At 42.3% G+C, this 16,046-nt stretch overlaps 5 protein-coding genes across 6 annotated transcripts; 3 read left to right on the forward strand and 2 right to left on the reverse strand.

The window, feature by feature from the left end:
- The first annotated feature begins 541 nt into the window (after positions 1-541).
- Positions 542-3,472, forward strand: LOC148333253 (signal recognition particle receptor subunit beta-like). Its single transcript, XM_088300148.1, has 7 exons — positions 542-809; positions 1,086-1,180; positions 1,269-1,346; positions 1,483-1,565; positions 1,945-2,081; positions 2,634-2,688; positions 2,788-3,472. Exons 1-7 carry the CDS (start codon positions 653-655, stop codon positions 2,996-2,998), a joined length of 816 nt encoding a protein of 271 aa, XP_088156274.1. The 5' UTR covers positions 542-652; the 3' UTR covers positions 2,999-3,472.
- LOC148333254 (WD repeat-containing protein 53-like) lies at positions 3,296-6,074 on the reverse strand. Of its 2 annotated transcripts, XM_088300146.1 has the most exons (3): positions 6,040-6,074; positions 5,140-5,629; positions 3,331-5,033 (listed from the first exon to the last, which is right to left on the reverse strand). In XM_088300146.1, the coding sequence occupies exons 2-3, from the start codon at positions 5,626-5,628 to the stop codon at positions 4,425-4,427; spliced, it is 1,098 nt and encodes a 365-aa protein (XP_088156272.1). In that variant the 5' UTR covers position 5,629; positions 6,040-6,074; the 3' UTR covers positions 3,331-4,424. The 2 variants fall into 2 exon arrangements, with proteins under 2 accessions (XP_088156273.1, XP_088156272.1); XM_088300147.1 differs by lacking the exon at positions 6,040-6,074 and having other exon boundaries at positions 3,296-5,033.
- An 81-nt stretch (positions 6,075-6,155) lies between these two features.
- Positions 6,156-9,086, forward strand: LOC148333255 (signal recognition particle receptor subunit beta-like). Its single transcript, XM_088300151.1, has 7 exons — positions 6,156-6,423; positions 6,700-6,794; positions 6,883-6,960; positions 7,097-7,179; positions 7,559-7,695; positions 8,248-8,302; positions 8,402-9,086. Exons 1-7 carry the CDS (start codon positions 6,267-6,269, stop codon positions 8,610-8,612), a joined length of 816 nt encoding a protein of 271 aa, XP_088156277.1. The 5' UTR covers positions 6,156-6,266; the 3' UTR covers positions 8,613-9,086.
- On the reverse strand, positions 8,960-12,023 carry LOC148333256 (WD repeat-containing protein 53-like). Its single transcript, XM_088300150.1, has 3 exons — positions 11,653-12,023; positions 10,754-11,243; positions 8,960-10,647 (listed from the first exon to the last, which is right to left on the reverse strand). The coding sequence occupies exons 2-3, from the start codon at positions 11,240-11,242 to the stop codon at positions 10,039-10,041; spliced, it is 1,098 nt and encodes a 365-aa protein (XP_088156276.1). The 5' UTR covers position 11,243; positions 11,653-12,023; the 3' UTR covers positions 8,960-10,038.
- A 1,005-nt stretch (positions 12,024-13,028) lies between these two features.
- Positions 13,029-15,252, forward strand: neu4 (sialidase 4). The gene is made up of 3 exons (XM_088301055.1): positions 13,029-13,374; positions 13,479-13,734; positions 14,333-15,252. The coding sequence occupies exons 1-3, from the start codon at positions 13,138-13,140 to the stop codon at positions 15,250-15,252; spliced, it is 1,413 nt and encodes a 470-aa protein (XP_088157181.1). The 5' UTR covers positions 13,029-13,137.
- The last annotated feature ends 794 nt before the right edge of the window (positions 15,253-16,046 follow it).

Raw genomic sequence — 16,046 nt, forward strand, 5'->3', positions numbered from 1 at the left:
CGTGGGAATCAAAACCGCTTCTTGTCATTTGAGGAAATAATGTGACACACACGCAGACACACAAAAACACGCCTATAAACCCATAAAGCTACATTAATAAATTATTTGATAAAACGCCCAATGCGCACAATCCACTACAAAGTAACCATCTAATTACAGGAACTTCATTATGAATGATCCAACCAAAACCACTTCTTGTTATTTAGAAGACTAATGTGACACAAAAGGCACGTTTTGCAAGCTTTTAAATTTATACAGATATATTAATTTTGTGCGTAAAACCGTTAGAAAGAAATCGTCTAATTACAGGAACCCAATTAGAAAGGAACGTGGGAACTAAAACATATTGTCATTCCCGTGACTACAGTGACAGACACAAGGCACTTATTTCACTCCTGTAAATCCCCCCAAAATGTATTAATTACGTAATTTGATAAAACTACCCCATATTCGTCGTGATAAATGTAGTAGCGCATTTTTTAACACCTATTGACGTCACATTTTGAATATAATCTTCAATGGGAGCTATTGTTGGGAAGCAGCGGCACCAGTAGGTTGAATGACGTCAGTACAACATTTTTTCCAAGAAGTAGACGTGTCCCACGGCGTCCTACTCCTCTCGGTTAACTAACTTTAACGGGCAAACAGATCGATGGAGGCGGACATCACCGGCAACATGGACGAAAAAACGGACTCGGGAATCTCGCTGGAGCCTTACATCGAATCCTTGCGCCAGCAACTGGAAGACCAGGACCCGCTTTTCCTCATCGGGGTCCTCGTTGCTTTGGCGGTTGTTATCATCACCTGTGGTACGTTAGCATCTTTTGTTAGCATGCTAATGTTAGCTTAGCTGACTAACAGCGTACTGATATTTTTTTGTGGGGGAAGCAGGCGAGTTTTAGTCTAACTTTCAATTTGACATTACGTTCAATTGTTACTATTTATTAATTTAAATACGTGTGTTGTAGTGAGGAAGCTAACGGCTAAGCTAGCGACTCTCCCACTTGCTTACAACTGCTACTCGTGGTTTGTCCTTAACCTGACACGCATTTTAATGACGAGTCTTGTCTTGTACTCTTTTGCAGTTTTTCTCAAATACTTTTTGACCAGTAAAACTGTCCAAAGTGCGGTGCTGCTAGTCGGACTGTGCGACGCTGGCAAGACGCTTCTCTTCAGCCGAGTGAGTGGACGTCATCACCCGCTCAATACTTCGAACCTGCACGAGACCGAGCCTTTAAAAAATATTTTTTTCATTGCTTTGTTTTCAGCTCCTGTCCGGGAAGTTCAAACGGACTCAGACTTCCATTACAGACAACAGTGCTCCTTATAAAGTGAAAAATGACAGAGTGGGTTTTTATTAATTTGTCGTTATTGAGCCACAGAGAACTACAATGGGATAACTCAATTTATTTTATACCGTAAAGGTTTAATATGGCTCCGGTGATCATTTCATTGACTACATCAGTTTTTTTCCCTTTTCAGAATACCGTCTGGACTCTAATAGACCTGCCAGGTCACGACAGTCTGCGTCCACAATATTTGGAGAAGTTCAAATCAGCAGCCAGGTGAGAACATGACATCTGTTATTCAAAGGAGAGCTGCAATGAATTTATTCACAGTTTAAGAGTTCTTACGTGTGTCACTAAAATGTCACTTTTTTGTTAAAACACACAGAGGATCAAAAAAGACAGCAGACCTAAAATTCACTTTTCATGGTTTAAATCACACTTTTGGGGTGGGGAGGTTCTGTCTCATTTATGCGCAGAAAAAAAATCTAGTGAGATTCCCTCAAGCACATATGTTCATCGCTCTCTGTCCAAACTGTAGATGAATAGCCCATGCTCAAAGCCATCAATAGATAATTTAACCATATATGTTGAATATTATATGTGTTTAAGTTGTTGTATTGTATTGTATGAAACACAACTTCTTTCTTTTCTCCAGAGCCATTGTGTTTGTGGTGGACAGCGCCATCTTCCAGAAGGAAGTGAGAGATGTCGCCGAGTTCCTGTATGTGCTTCTGACTGACGCTGTGCTCTGCAAAAACTCCCCCACACTCCTGGTGGCGTGCAACAAGCAAGGTGCAGAACACCTTCATCTCCCCCTACCAACTTACTTGCACAACTCTACTCTATAATAACCAGTTTTTATAAAAGTACATTTAGATACCAACAAAATAATATTATGATATAATATAAATAATTGCATGATTTAAACAGCAAAAAAGTTTAATAGATTGCCCATTTCATTTGTTTTTACACAATGCTCAGCAATTTTAATGGCTGAGAAATTATTTTTTGTGTACACCAACCACTGCACGGTTCCATAAAATAAAATGCAAACTATGTACTCAAAATACAAGCAGGAGCAAACCTAAGTAAAAAGCAGCAAATAAATTGTGAACAAATAAGAGTTATTGTGCTTCTTAGACATAAATTTAATACATTTTCTCCCCGCTATTACAGTATGTACAACAGTGGTCGTTCTGATTTCTTGTTAGCAATCAAAATGTAAGTCTGTCAGCCTCGAAGCCAAAGACGTCTAGTGGCCGATGACGTCACGTTTGGCGACTCCAATCGGGCAAACGTCAAGACCACCCACTAATTTAGTCTTGATGCATTTTTCCTTTACAGATATCACCATGGCAAAATCAGCCAAATTGATTCAGCAGCAACTGGAAAGGGAACTGTGAGTAACTTAACATTAGTTTAGTCCCAATTTTATTTTTTTTTTTTTTTTTTGCATACAAGACATTTTCCTTATTTACGACTCCTTGGCGTGTCATAGGAACACACTGCGGGTGACTCGCTCTGCAGCCCTCACCTCCCAGGACGGGTCAGGGGGCGGAAGCGTGTACTTGGGAAAGAAAGGCAAAGACTTTGACTTTAGCCAATTGCCCATGAAGGTGGAATTCCTGGAGTGCAGCGCCCACGGAGCAAAAGGAGAAGATGGTGACGCTGACATCCAGGCCTTGGAGAGCAGCCTGGCTAAGCTGTGAAAAGGAAAAGGAGGGGAGGGGGGAGATGTGAGGAGCTCGCTGGCAGCCATCATTCACGTGACAGACAACAATCTCCTACTTGAAAAGAACCACTCACTCACTCACTCACTCAATCAAATCAGTTAAGACTTTGAAAGTTCAATTAGCGAGAAGGAGAACTATGGAATGACAGTTTGCTTGCTTTGAAGTGCGAATCGAATAGTGAACATCATGCATGAACACAATAAGGCTCAAGTATTGGCACAACTTTTTGGGCAGCTTAAGGATATCACGGGTGAATGTGCTGTCATTTCATCATGGGCTGGAAGCTTTGTGCCTTTTCATTCTGTGTATGTCAAATATTTTAATTTACAGCAGTTTGAATGTGTGGGCTTGTTGAGGAATGCATTTGTAATGACGGCTCATAATTTATTCCTGCAAAAACAAACAAAACTCATGCTTGTTGTACAAAACGGCAATACAGTCTTCTCGGTTGCCTGTGTGGACTTGATTTGATTCCAAGTTTGTCTGTGACTTTGATAGTAAAGCTGAATAAGTAATGCACATTGAAAAAAAAAACAATTTCAAAACTTTCCCTCTCTGTTGTACAATGCGATAATTTGTTCCAGGCTCAAATTGTCACCGTCGTACAACCTACAATACACAGGTTATGTTTTGAAAAACATTTGTAACAGTTGAATTCAAGAGAACAATTGTCAAAGTCAAAAGTATTCAAAAATTACTCACTTGGAGAAGCAATGTTATATTTTTCGGGCTGTATGGCGAACACGCAAGACTCGTTCGTGGTTTAAGCATGTCTGTCTGGGTTTTGCTTCCACATTCCAAAAAGTGCATATTAGGTCCATCGAAGACTCTACAATGTCCATATGATTTGATCTCATATTTATTCCCCCCAACAAACATTCAGGTTACAAATTGTACCATTTTTGGAGGCTGCAATGAAATTGGCTTAGACTAATGTTCAATACAAACACTTCCTAGATTTTCCGACGGGTACCAATAAAGCTGTTTGTACAGAATTGAATCAGCACAGGATTTCTATCTATAAATTAGCATAGCCCAAAGGATCGATTTATATGTGAAATATCCTCTTTGAGAGAAATCACACCCTCTCCTAACAGTGCTTGCTACAAAACAGTGAACGCGACAAGAAGGATGCTCAAAAGCATTTTTTTTTTGTTGGAGTGTGCTGGCAGACGTGTAGCACTCAAGTGCAAGTGTTTTTCACAATTGTCCAGTGTAGTTGCTTTTGACAGCGTTGCCTATGCGTCTTATTTGTAAAAGCGGGCATTTCTCGTATGCTTTTTGTGACATTCCAGTTAGGTGGTGTTATATGAATTTTTCTTATCTGCCGTCAAAAGTGTCTTGGCTCAAAGTTTTTGACACACTGCTGTCGAAGGTGGATGGGTGAGTCAAGTGGCATGATCTAGGCCTCAGGCAGAGGGTAGACAGTCAAACTTGAGCTCTGATCAGCCACAAGCAGACTGGCCGTTCCTTTGAGCAAAGCCGGACACAACCAGTTCACTTTGTCCCCGTGATCGATGTTCACTTTGGGTCCAGGCTTATCCATCACCTCCACTTCAGCCACATCTTTCTCTCGCGCCTCTCCTTTCCTCTTTGCCTTACTTTTGCTCTTCCGTAGCGGGGCTTTGACTTTAGCCTTCCCCTCCGGAGTCACCACGGGGTGTTTGCTGACATCCCAGAGTGCCACGTGACCGTCATTGCCGCCAGTGGCCAGCCAGTACGGGTGTGGGAGGAACGGGATGAAATGAGCTTGGGAGGCACCCTGGCAGTGCGCCTTGAGCGCCCCCTGCTGCTCCAGTTTGGAACCTCCACCCACACGCATCAGACGCACCCGCCCGTCTTCGGCGGCGCAAGCTATGATGTTTCCGCAGCCGGCCACGGAGACGCAGTGGGCCAGCGGAGGGTTAAAAAGCTGACCCGGTTGCTGCTGGTGGTCATCTTCCTCCTCCGCTATGTCCTGGAGGTTGAGGGTCCAAAGCGGTCGAGTCTTCTGCAGACCCCACAGCATCACCTGAACGACATAAGTGCAACATTTACATTATTTCCATTCAATTGTTGTTGTATAAAGGCAAAAAAACAGTAACTGTCTTGTCTGATATTGTGTGTGATGTTCTGACCTGCATGTCCAATCCAGCAGACAGCAGGTTGTTGGGTCTGTGCGGCCTAAAAGCCACAGAGGAGCAGATGTTGGTGTGTTTGCGAAGCGTCCTGCACACTTTCCCCCCGGGAAGCTCCAGGATTCGCACCGCCCCAGAGTCATCGGCCAAAGCCAGAGCCGTACCGCTCTCGTTCAGCGCTAAAGCGTTGATCTCCTCCTCCCCGGCTCCACTGAACTCTTCCACAGGACTATTCAGGTTCCTTGGGTCGAGCATGCTCACCGTGTCGCCGTGTGAAACGTAAAGCAGGCCCGGTGCAGTGGGAGAAAACACCACACTTGTGCAGTCCTCCTCGCTCGGGAGGTTGAGGCGACCGACGACACATCCTTCTTGGCTCCAAATGGTGACCTCTCCGCCTTCTGAACCTGAGGCGACAAATCCTTCAGGGCCTTGGGATGCGCACACACACAAAATGGCCGTGGAGTGGCCTTCACGCCACAGCTTGGCCATGCTGACAAAGGAGGAAAAAAGAGGAATTAAGATCGCTTTTGATACACTACTTTAAGTAAAGTCTGCTATTAAAAGGAACAGAATAAAACCTGCAAAAGAGAAAAAAACATTTGATGCCCCACAAAAAATTGCCATCATATGATATACATTATACTATAGGCAAATTTTAATTAGTTAAGCTTATAGGCCCCAGATAAGCCTACTAAGAATTGTAAACTTACCACAAATAAGACACTTTAATATAATTTTCATCCCATCATACAACATTACCGAAGTAAACTATATAGCTCAGTTTATTTGATTTTTGTATTTTTCTTACGTGAACAATGACGTGTCAAACGTTATTTCCCAAAACCAGTCAATCAATCCCCATTGTCCACCCACAACAACATTTAGCTACTTTGTACTTACGCATAAAATAACTGCTAAAAAGATGCTCTCACACGTAATGTAGTAGCGCATTTTTTAACACCTATTGACGTCACATTTTGAATATAATCTTCAATGGGAGCTATTGTTGGGAAGCAGCGGCACCAGTAGGTTGAATGACGTCAGTACAACATTTTTTCCAAGAAGTAGACGTGTCCCACGGCGTCCTACTCCTCTCGGTTAACTAACTTTAACGGGCAAACAGATCGATGGAGGCGGACATCACCGGCAACATGGACGAAAAAACGGACTCGGGAATCTCGCTGGAGCCTTACATCGAATCCTTGCGCCAGCAACTGGAAGACCAGGACCCGCTTTTCCTCATCGGGGTCCTCGTTGCTTTGGCGGTTGTTATCATCACCTGTGGTACGTTAGCATCTTTTGTTAGCATGCTAATGTTAGCTTAGCTGACTAACAGCGTACTGATATTTTTTTGTGGGGGAAGCAGGCGAGTTTTAGTCTAACTTTCAATTTGACATTACGTTCAATTGTTACTATTTATTAATTTAAATACGTGTGTTGTAGTGAGGAAGCTAACGGCTAAGCTAGCGACTCTCCCACTTGCTTACAACTGCTACTCGTGGTTTGTCCTTAACCTGACACGCATTTTAATGACGAGTCTTGTCTTGTACTCTTTTGCAGTTTTTCTCAAATACTTTTTGACCAGTAAAACTGTCCAAAGTGCGGTGCTGCTAGTCGGACTGTGCGACGCTGGCAAGACGCTTCTCTTCAGCCGAGTGAGTGGACGTCATCACCCGCTCAATACTTCGAACCTGCACGAGACCGAGCCTTTAAAAAATATTTTTTTCATTGCTTTGTTTTCAGCTCCTGTCCGGGAAGTTCAAACGGACTCAGACTTCCATTACAGACAACAGTGCTCCTTATAAAGTGAAAAATGACAGAGTGGGTTTTTATTAATTTGTCGTTATTGAGCCACAGAGAACTACAATGGGATAACTCAATTTATTTTATACCGTAAAGGTTTAATATGGCTCCGGTGATCATTTCATTGACTACATCAGTTTTTTTCCCTTTTCAGAATACCGTCTGGACTCTAATAGACCTGCCAGGTCACGACAGTCTGCGTCCACAATATTTGGAGAAGTTCAAATCAGCAGCCAGGTGAGAACATGACATCTGTTATTCAAAGGAGAGCTGCAATGAATTTATTCACAGTTTAAGAGTTCTTACGTGTGTCACTAAAATGTCACTTTTTTGTTAAAACACACAGAGGATCAAAAAAGACAGCAGACCTAAAATTCACTTTTCATGGTTTAAATCACACTTTTGGGGTGGGGAGGTTCTGTCTCATTTATGCGCAGAAAAAAAATCTAGTGAGATTCCCTCAAGCACATATGTTCATCGCTCTCTGTCCAAACTGTAGATGAATAGCCCATGCTCAAAGCCATCAATAGATAATTTAACCATATATGTTGAATATTATATGTGTTTAAGTTGTTGTATTGTATTGTATGAAACACAACTTCTTTCTTTTCTCCAGAGCCATTGTGTTTGTGGTGGACAGCGCCATCTTCCAGAAGGAAGTGAGAGATGTCGCCGAGTTCCTGTATGTGCTTCTGACTGACGCTGTGCTCTGCAAAAACTCCCCCACACTCCTGGTGGCGTGCAACAAGCAAGGTGCAGAACACCTTCATCTCCCCCTACCAACTTACTTGCACAACTCTACTCTATAATAACCAGTTTTTATAAAAGTACATTTAGATACCAACAAAATAATATTATGATATAATATAAATAATTGCATGATTTAAACAGCAAAAAAGTTTAATAGATTGCCCATTTCATTTGTTTTTACACAATGCTCAGCAATTTTAATGGCTGAGAAATTATTTTTTGTGTACACCAACCACTGCACGGTTCCATAAAATAAAATGCAAACTATGTACTCAAAATACAAGCAGGAGCAAACCTAAGTAAAAAGCAGCAAATAAATTGTGAACAAATAAGAGTTATTGTGCTTCTTAGACATAAATTTAATACATTTTCTCCCCGCTATTACAGTATGTACAACAGTGGTCGTTCTGATTTCTTGTTAGCAATCAAAATGTAAGTCTGTCAGCCTCGAAGCCAAAGACGTCTAGTGGCCGATGACGTCACGTTTGGCGACTCCAATCGGGCAAACGTCAAGACCACCCACTAATTTAGTCTTGATGCATTTTTCCTTTACAGATATCACCATGGCAAAATCAGCCAAATTGATTCAGCAGCAACTGGAAAGGGAACTGTGAGTAACTTAACATTAGTTTAGTCCCAATTTTATTTTTTTTTTTTTTTTTTGCATACAAGACATTTTCCTTATTTACGACTCCTTGGCGTGTCATAGGAACACACTGCGGGTGACTCGCTCTGCAGCCCTCACCTCCCAGGACGGGTCAGGGGGCGGAAGCGTGTACTTGGGAAAGAAAGGCAAAGACTTTGACTTTAGCCAATTGCCCATGAAGGTGGAATTCCTGGAGTGCAGCGCCCACGGAGCAAAAGGAGAAGATGGTGACGCTGACATCCAGGCCTTGGAGAGCAGCCTGGCTAAGCTGTGAAAAGGAAAAGGAGGGGAGGGGGGAGATGTGAGGAGCTCGCTGGCAGCCATCATTCACGTGACAGACAACAATCTCCTACTTGAAAAGAACCACTCACTCACTCACTCACTCAATCAAATCAGTTAAGACTTTGAAAGTTCAATTAGCGAGAAGGAGAACTATGGAATGACAGTTTGCTTGCTTTGAAGTGCGAATCGAATAGTGAACATCATGCATGAACACAATAAGGCTCAAGTATTGGCACAACTTTTTGGGCAGCTTAAGGATATCACGGGTGAATGTGCTGTCATTTCATCATGGGCTGGAAGCTTTGTGCCTTTTCATTCTGTGTATGTCAAATATTTTAATTTACAGCAGTTTGAATGTGTGGGCTTGTTGAGGAATGCATTTGTAATGACGGCTCATAATTTATTCCTGCAAAAACAAACAAAACTCATGCTTGTTGTACAAAACGGCAATACAGTCTTCTCGGTTGCCTGTGTGGACTTGATTTGATTCCAAGTTTGTCTGTGACTTTGATAGTAAAGCTGAATAAGTAATGCACATTGAAAAAAAAAACAATTTCAAAACTTTCCCTCTCTGTTGTACAATGCGATAATTTGTTCCAGGCTCAAATTGTCACCGTCGTACAACCTACAATACACAGGTTATGTTTTGAAAAACATTTGTAACAGTTGAATTCAAGAGAACAATTGTCAAAGTCAAAAGTATTCAAAAATTACTCACTTGGAGAAGCAATGTTATATTTTTCGGGCTGTATGGCGAACACGCAAGACTCGTTCGTGGTTTAAGCATGTCTGTCTGGGTTTTGCTTCCACATTCCAAAAAGTGCATATTAGGTCCATCGAAGACTCTACAATGTCCATATGATTTGATCTCATATTTATTCCCCCCAACAAACATTCAGGTTACAAATTGTACCATTTTTGGAGGCTGCAATGAAATTGGCTTAGACTAATGTTCAATACAAACACTTCCTAGATTTTCCGACGGGTACCAATAAAGCTGTTTGTACAGAATTGAATCAGCACAGGATTTCTATCTATAAATTAGCATAGCCCAAAGGATCGATTTATATGTGAAATATCCTCTTTGAGAGAAATCACACCCTCTCCTAACAGTGCTTGCTACAAAACAGTGAACGCGACAAGAAGGATGCTCAAAAGCATTTTTTTTTTGTTGGAGTGTGCTGGCAGACGTGTAGCACTCAAGTGCAAGTGTTTTTCACAATTGTCCAGTGTAGTTGCTTTTGACAGCGTTGCCTATGCGTCTTATTTGTAAAAGCGGGCATTTCTCGTATGCTTTTTGTGACATTCCAGTTAGGTGGTGTTATATGAATTTTTCTTATCTGCCGTCAAAAGTGTCTTGGCTCAAAGTTTTTGACACACTGCTGTCGAAGGTGGATGGGTGAGTCAAGTGGCATGATCTAGGCCTCAGGCAGAGGGTAGACAGTCAAACTTGAGCTCTGATCAGCCACAAGCAGACTGGCCGTTCCTTTGAGCAAAGCCGGACACAACCAGTTCACTTTGTCCCCGTGATCGATGTTCACTTTGGGTCCAGGCTTATCCATCACCTCCACTTCAGCCACATCTTTCTCTCGCGCCTCTCCTTTCCTCTTTGCCTTACTTTTGCTCTTCCGTAGCGGGGCTTTGACTTTAGCCTTCCCCTCCGGAGTCACCACGGGGTGTTTGCTGACATCCCAGAGTGCCACGTGACCGTCATTGCCGCCAGTGGCCAGCCAGTACGGGTGTGGGAGGAACGGGATGAAATGAGCTTGGGAGGCACCCTGGCAGTGCGCCTTGAGCGCCCCCTGCTGCTCCAGTTTGGAACCTCCACCCACACGCATCAGACGCACCCGCCCGTCTTCGGCGGCGCAAGCTATGATGTTTCCGCAGCCGGCCACGGAGACGCAGTGGGCCAGCGGAGGGTTAAAAAGCTGACCCGGTTGCTGCTGGTGGTCATCTTCCTCCTCCGCTATGTCCTGGAGGTTGAGGGTCCAAAGCGGTCGAGTCTTCTGCAGACCCCACAGCATCACCTGAACGACATAAGTGCAACATTTACATTATTTCCATTCAATTGTTGTTGTATAAAGGCAAAAAAACAGTAACTGTCTTGTCTGATATTGTGTGTGATGTTCTGACCTGCATGTCCAATCCAGCAGACAGCAGGTTGTTGGGTCTGTGCGGCCTAAAAGCCACAGAGGAGCAGATGTTGGTGTGTTTGCGAAGCGTCCTGCACACTTTCCCCCCGGGAAGCTCCAGGATTCGCACCGCCCCAGAGTCATCGGCCAAAGCCAGAGCCGTACCGCTCTCGTTCAGCGCTAAAGCGTTGATCTCCTCCTCCCCGGCTCCACTGAACTCTTCCACAGGACTATTCAGGTTCCTTGGGTCGAGCATGCTCACCGTGTCGCCGTGTGAAACGTAAAGCAGGCCCGGTGCAGTGGGAGAAAACACCACACTTGTGCAGTCCTCCTCGCTCGGGAGGTTGAGGCGACCGACGACACATCCTTCTTGGCTCCAAATGGTGACCTCTCCGCCTTCTGAACCTGAGGCGACAAATCCTTCAGGGCCTTGGGATGCGCACACACACAAAATGGCCGTGGAGTGGCCTTCACGCCACAGCTTGGCCATGCTGACAAAGGAGGAAAAAAGAGGAATTAAGATAGCTTTTGATACACTACTTTAAGTAAAGTCTGCTATTCAAAGGAACAGAGTAAAACCTGCAAAAGAGAAAAAACATTTGATGCCCCACAAAAAATTGCCATCATATGATATACATTATACTATAGGCAAATTTTAATTAGTTAAGCTTATAGGCCCCAGATAAGCCTACTAAGAATTGTAAACTTACCACAAATAAGACACTTTAATATAATTTTCATCCCATCATACAACATTACCGAAGTAAACTATATAGCTCAGTTTATTTGATTTTTGTATTTTTCTTACGTGAACAATGACGTGTCAAACGTTATTTCCCAAAACCAGTCAATCAATCCCCATTGTCCACCCACAACAACATTTAGCTACTTTGTACTTACGCATAAAATAACTGCTAAAAAGATGCTCTCACACGGAGTCAAAAACACAAATCTAGAAGAAAATCAGAGCTTCACATGTCATAGGAATTGTTTTGAGTGGCGGTACGTTTTCAACTGATAAAGAAACAAAAAGACAACACGAACTTCCAACTAGCAACTACTAACGTGGATGTCACGGTCACACGTCGATGACGTCACACACGCTCCCCTTTCTGTCAATCGATAAAAAATGTCTAAGGCCCTAACGCGTTGACTAGGAAATACTTGGAGGATAGGATCGTTCAGATTTTACAAAAGTGGCTGGATACAACTTTTAAAACCCTTTTAGCATAGGTTATTTCGGACCAACCTTTACGAAATTATATTACCCACAATTCTTTATGGTAGCAACATTTAAAGCAACAGGACACCGATTGAGTTGACAGACTACGCGAAGACGCTAATGACTTTAAAAATAATGTAAAAACAACAACAAAAACACACAAAGTAGAGTTTTTGGGGATCAAAAGTGGATAGAGAGTGAGCATAGAGGTTATGAGATTTGATTAAGTCTTTGGAGCAATTTTTAAATATAAAAAAAAATGAAATTTTAAGTAATCCACCAAAACAAATAAAGAATAAAGGCTATATACAAAATGAAAACAAAATTCGAAATTAAATCTTTGCAAACAAAAAATTATGATTTTACAAATATTTTTTGAGCTATTTTTTCCAAAATAAAAATTGCGGAATATTTCTAAATACATAAAGTTGAATAATCATTTTAAAATGATAATCACTAATAAGAAAGTGATATAAATATTTGAAGTGATTTTCTAAAATAAAATAGCAGAATATTATTTAAGTAATATACCAAAAATATAAATGGAACATTTAAAAAGAAAAACATAACACATATTTTAGTGATAGCTTTTCCTAAATAAAAGTAGAATACATTTTTGAAGAACATATACAAATGAAAAATAAAACAAGATATACAGTATTTTGGAATAATTCTTTCTTCTGAAATCATATCATAATCGTTTTATATTTTATGAAGAATTGTAAAATGATTCTGATATTTTCATAGAATTAATTTGAAAACTTTGCAGGGGGGTCCTGCTCGGCCAATCAATATTCAGCATGCCCCCAAAAACAACCACACGACCTTTCATCTCCACAATGGCCACTGGCCGCTGATTCATCCAAAACTGTAGACTTGATGAGTGCGGTCCATTTCGAGGTCAGTGAAAAGCATACTAAGCTGCTGATTTGAATAGGCTGCAGGGAGGGCAGGGCCTCCTATTACCCAAAAACACTCAAAACTAAAAGCCCACTTGGACATCACACAGCCACAGATGCTTTGCCACTGAGCAGCAGCTCACTGTAGGTAGCCTTCGTTTTTCTACAGGGTTTCCTCTGCATACTTACTCTAAGTGGATTCAGTTATATGACCACCACTAATGACATCCACACAAAAATGATATCAGCATTTCAGTCATAAACATGTCTTTATCAATAATTACAGTTCGCCCAAGCACGATGACGACGCCTTATTTCCCAGCGAGGTCAGTTCTTTTCCGCAAGGAACCGAACGGGGTGACCTACCGAGTCCCGGCGTTGCTCTACCTGCCCCGATGCAACTGCTTCCTGGCCTTCTGCGAGGAGAGGCTCAGCCCGTCCGACTCTCAGGCTCACCTGCTGGTCATGAGGAGAGGGACTTTCTACAGGAACTATGTTGAGGTGAGACCTCCAATGTGCAACTACGTTGTTTTGATGATTAAACGTGCAGCAGGTCACATCGTCCCATAAAATAACGTTAAATATGAAATCCTTTTCATTCCCAGTGGGAAGACATGAATGCAATCGGAACGGCGTACTTGCCGGGCCACCGCTCCATGAACCCGTGTCCGGTGTACGACGACTTCACTGGCACCATCTTCCTGTTCTTCATCGCCATTCTGGGCCACACCACCGAGTCCTTCCAGCTGGCCACGGGAAAGAACTTAACGCGCCTCTGCTACGTCTCCAGCACGGACAATGGCGTCACGTGGAGTCCGGCCACTGACCTCACTAAGCAGGTCATAGGGGACATCCTCAAAGGTATAGCGCCCTCTTTTTCCGTCTTGTTTTTATCGCTCAGATCTAGTCATCAAAGTAGATGTTCATTGGACAAATCATTGGACAGAAGGGAGAGCCATTAGCCACTGCGTCCATTCGTGGGGCCATCTTGGCAAAAAAAAAAAACTGTCACTGGGAACCTTTTTTGTAGTTTATTAGAATACGTAGTGACCTCTCATCTTGCACTCAACATATACTCCATATTTATAAATCTAAATCTAAAACTAAAATAAACTAAAATATTTTTTTGAAAAAAAAATCTAAGAACTAATAAAAAAGTATCAAACCTGCTATAAAAACTAACTAAAACTAACTGAATTAAAAAACAAGTCAAAACAAAAAAAACATCTATAATGAAAAATCAACAAATATTTCAAATATAATGAAAACTCAACTGAAATGAAGCATTTTTGGAAAAAAAAATAACCACTAAAAAAAGCTGAATTTAAAAAACAAAATTCAAAGTAAAAAATAATTATAATGAAAAAAAAATCCCAATTATAACCCTAGTAGCCCTTCCCTGTAAAAAGCGTGGATTTCATTTCATTTATGTTTTTATTTTAAACAATCTTTTTTCTAGAATGGGCAACCTTTGCTCTAGGCCCAGGCCACGGCATCCAGCTCAAGTCCGGACGCCTCCTCGTCCCCGCCTACGCCTACCACATCGATTGCAAGCAGTGCTTCGGAAAGCTTTGCCAAACGTCCCCGCGCTCATTCTGCTTCCACAGCGACACCCACGGGCGAACGTGGCGTTTTGGGGACACCGTTCCTGGCCCGGAGAGCGTGGAGTGCCAGGTGGTGTCGGTGGACGAGGAGGACGGGACCAACTTCTTGTACTGCAACGCGCGCAGCCGGCTGGGCTTCAGGGTGCAGGCCCTCAGTCTGGACGACGGGGCCACCTTTCAGGAGGGTCAGTTGGTGCAGCGGTTGGTGGAGCCTCGGCATGGTTGTCACGGTAGCGTGGTGGGCTTCCCGGCTCCGCTGCATTTACATCTTGATCTACGCTTACGTCGACTCTCCCGGTCTTCCAGACACAATTTGACCTCCCTCGACCCGTCACGAAAAAACTCTCCAGATTTCCTCACCCCTACATGGGTGGTATACTCCCACCCAACAAGGACCAGCGCACGCAAAGACCTGGGCGTCTTCCTGAGTCTATACCCCCGCGACCCCGACAGCTGGCGTGGGCCCTGGGTGATCTACGAGGGTCCTTGTGCCTACTCCGACCTGGCGTACGTGGAGTTGCCACCCTTGCCCGGCTCCCCGCCCGCTGTGGCCTTCGCCTGCCTGTTGGAATGCGGTGCCAAGACAGCCTATGACGAAATTTGCTTCTGCATCTTCACCCTCTACGAGCTCATCGACAACCTCCCGCCGGGCGAGACCCTCGTAAGCGGGGAGCATCACGAACAGAAAAGACCTGAGGCCAACGCAGGTGGACGCAATGATCTTGACAAGAAGAAGTGGAGGAGGAAGCTTGGTGACTTTTGTGCTATGTCTTAAAGTTGGGTTTATTGTATTTCGTATATAATAGATATTTATGGTTGGACATTTGCAGATTTTTTTTTAAACCCGTCCTCTGTTATTGGCTAAAAAAAAAAAAGCAATAAAAGTATTCTTTGGCGCTATCTGGTGGACGCTTGGAGTTATTTGTTTTAATTCAACATAGGCTTCATAGGGCAATAAATGTTTGGCATTTTATTATAATTAGTTATTAGTTAATTATTTTTTTAGAGTAGGTTTATTAGTTATTTCTTATTTTTTGGAAAAAAAATAGTTTAGTTTTAGTATTAGTTTTTGTGTATGTATGCATTTTTATATCCAGTTCAGATCATAGATGGATGCATGGATGGAGTATTTGTTCAATGCAATATGAAAGAAAAAGGCCACTAACTAATAAACTAATAAAGTAAAATAAACTACAATTCTCACTGACCTTCTTGTTCATGTACAGACACGCAGCAATACCGAAATAAAGTATTAATGATCAATTGTGACATTGATCACGAAAGAAAAAAATTAAGGCCATTATCTCTTGATTATAATTAATTTTATAACTGCAAGATGAGTTGTAGTTTCAGTTAGTTTTTATTTTTAAAGCATTTTTATTTTAATATAACAAAAATATATTTAGTTGTTTTCGTTAACTATAATAACCTTGAGACGGTGAACTGAAAGAATGTTTTACTGATGATTATTCTGTCTGTTTTGATTCAGACCACAGTTGATAAATCAATACAATCTCAAGAGCAGTCTCCATATTAGGCCTTAGCAGCCGTGAACCTTTTTTTTTTTTT

The sequence above is a fragment of the Idiotropiscis lumnitzeri genome, chromosome 7, assembly GCF_059441095.1.
Source record: "Idiotropiscis lumnitzeri isolate Australia: NSW breed Sydney's pygmy pipehorse chromosome 7, RoL_Ilum_1.0, whole genome shotgun sequence".
NCBI classification, from domain to species: Eukaryota; Metazoa; Chordata; class Actinopteri; order Syngnathiformes; family Syngnathidae; genus Idiotropiscis; species Idiotropiscis lumnitzeri.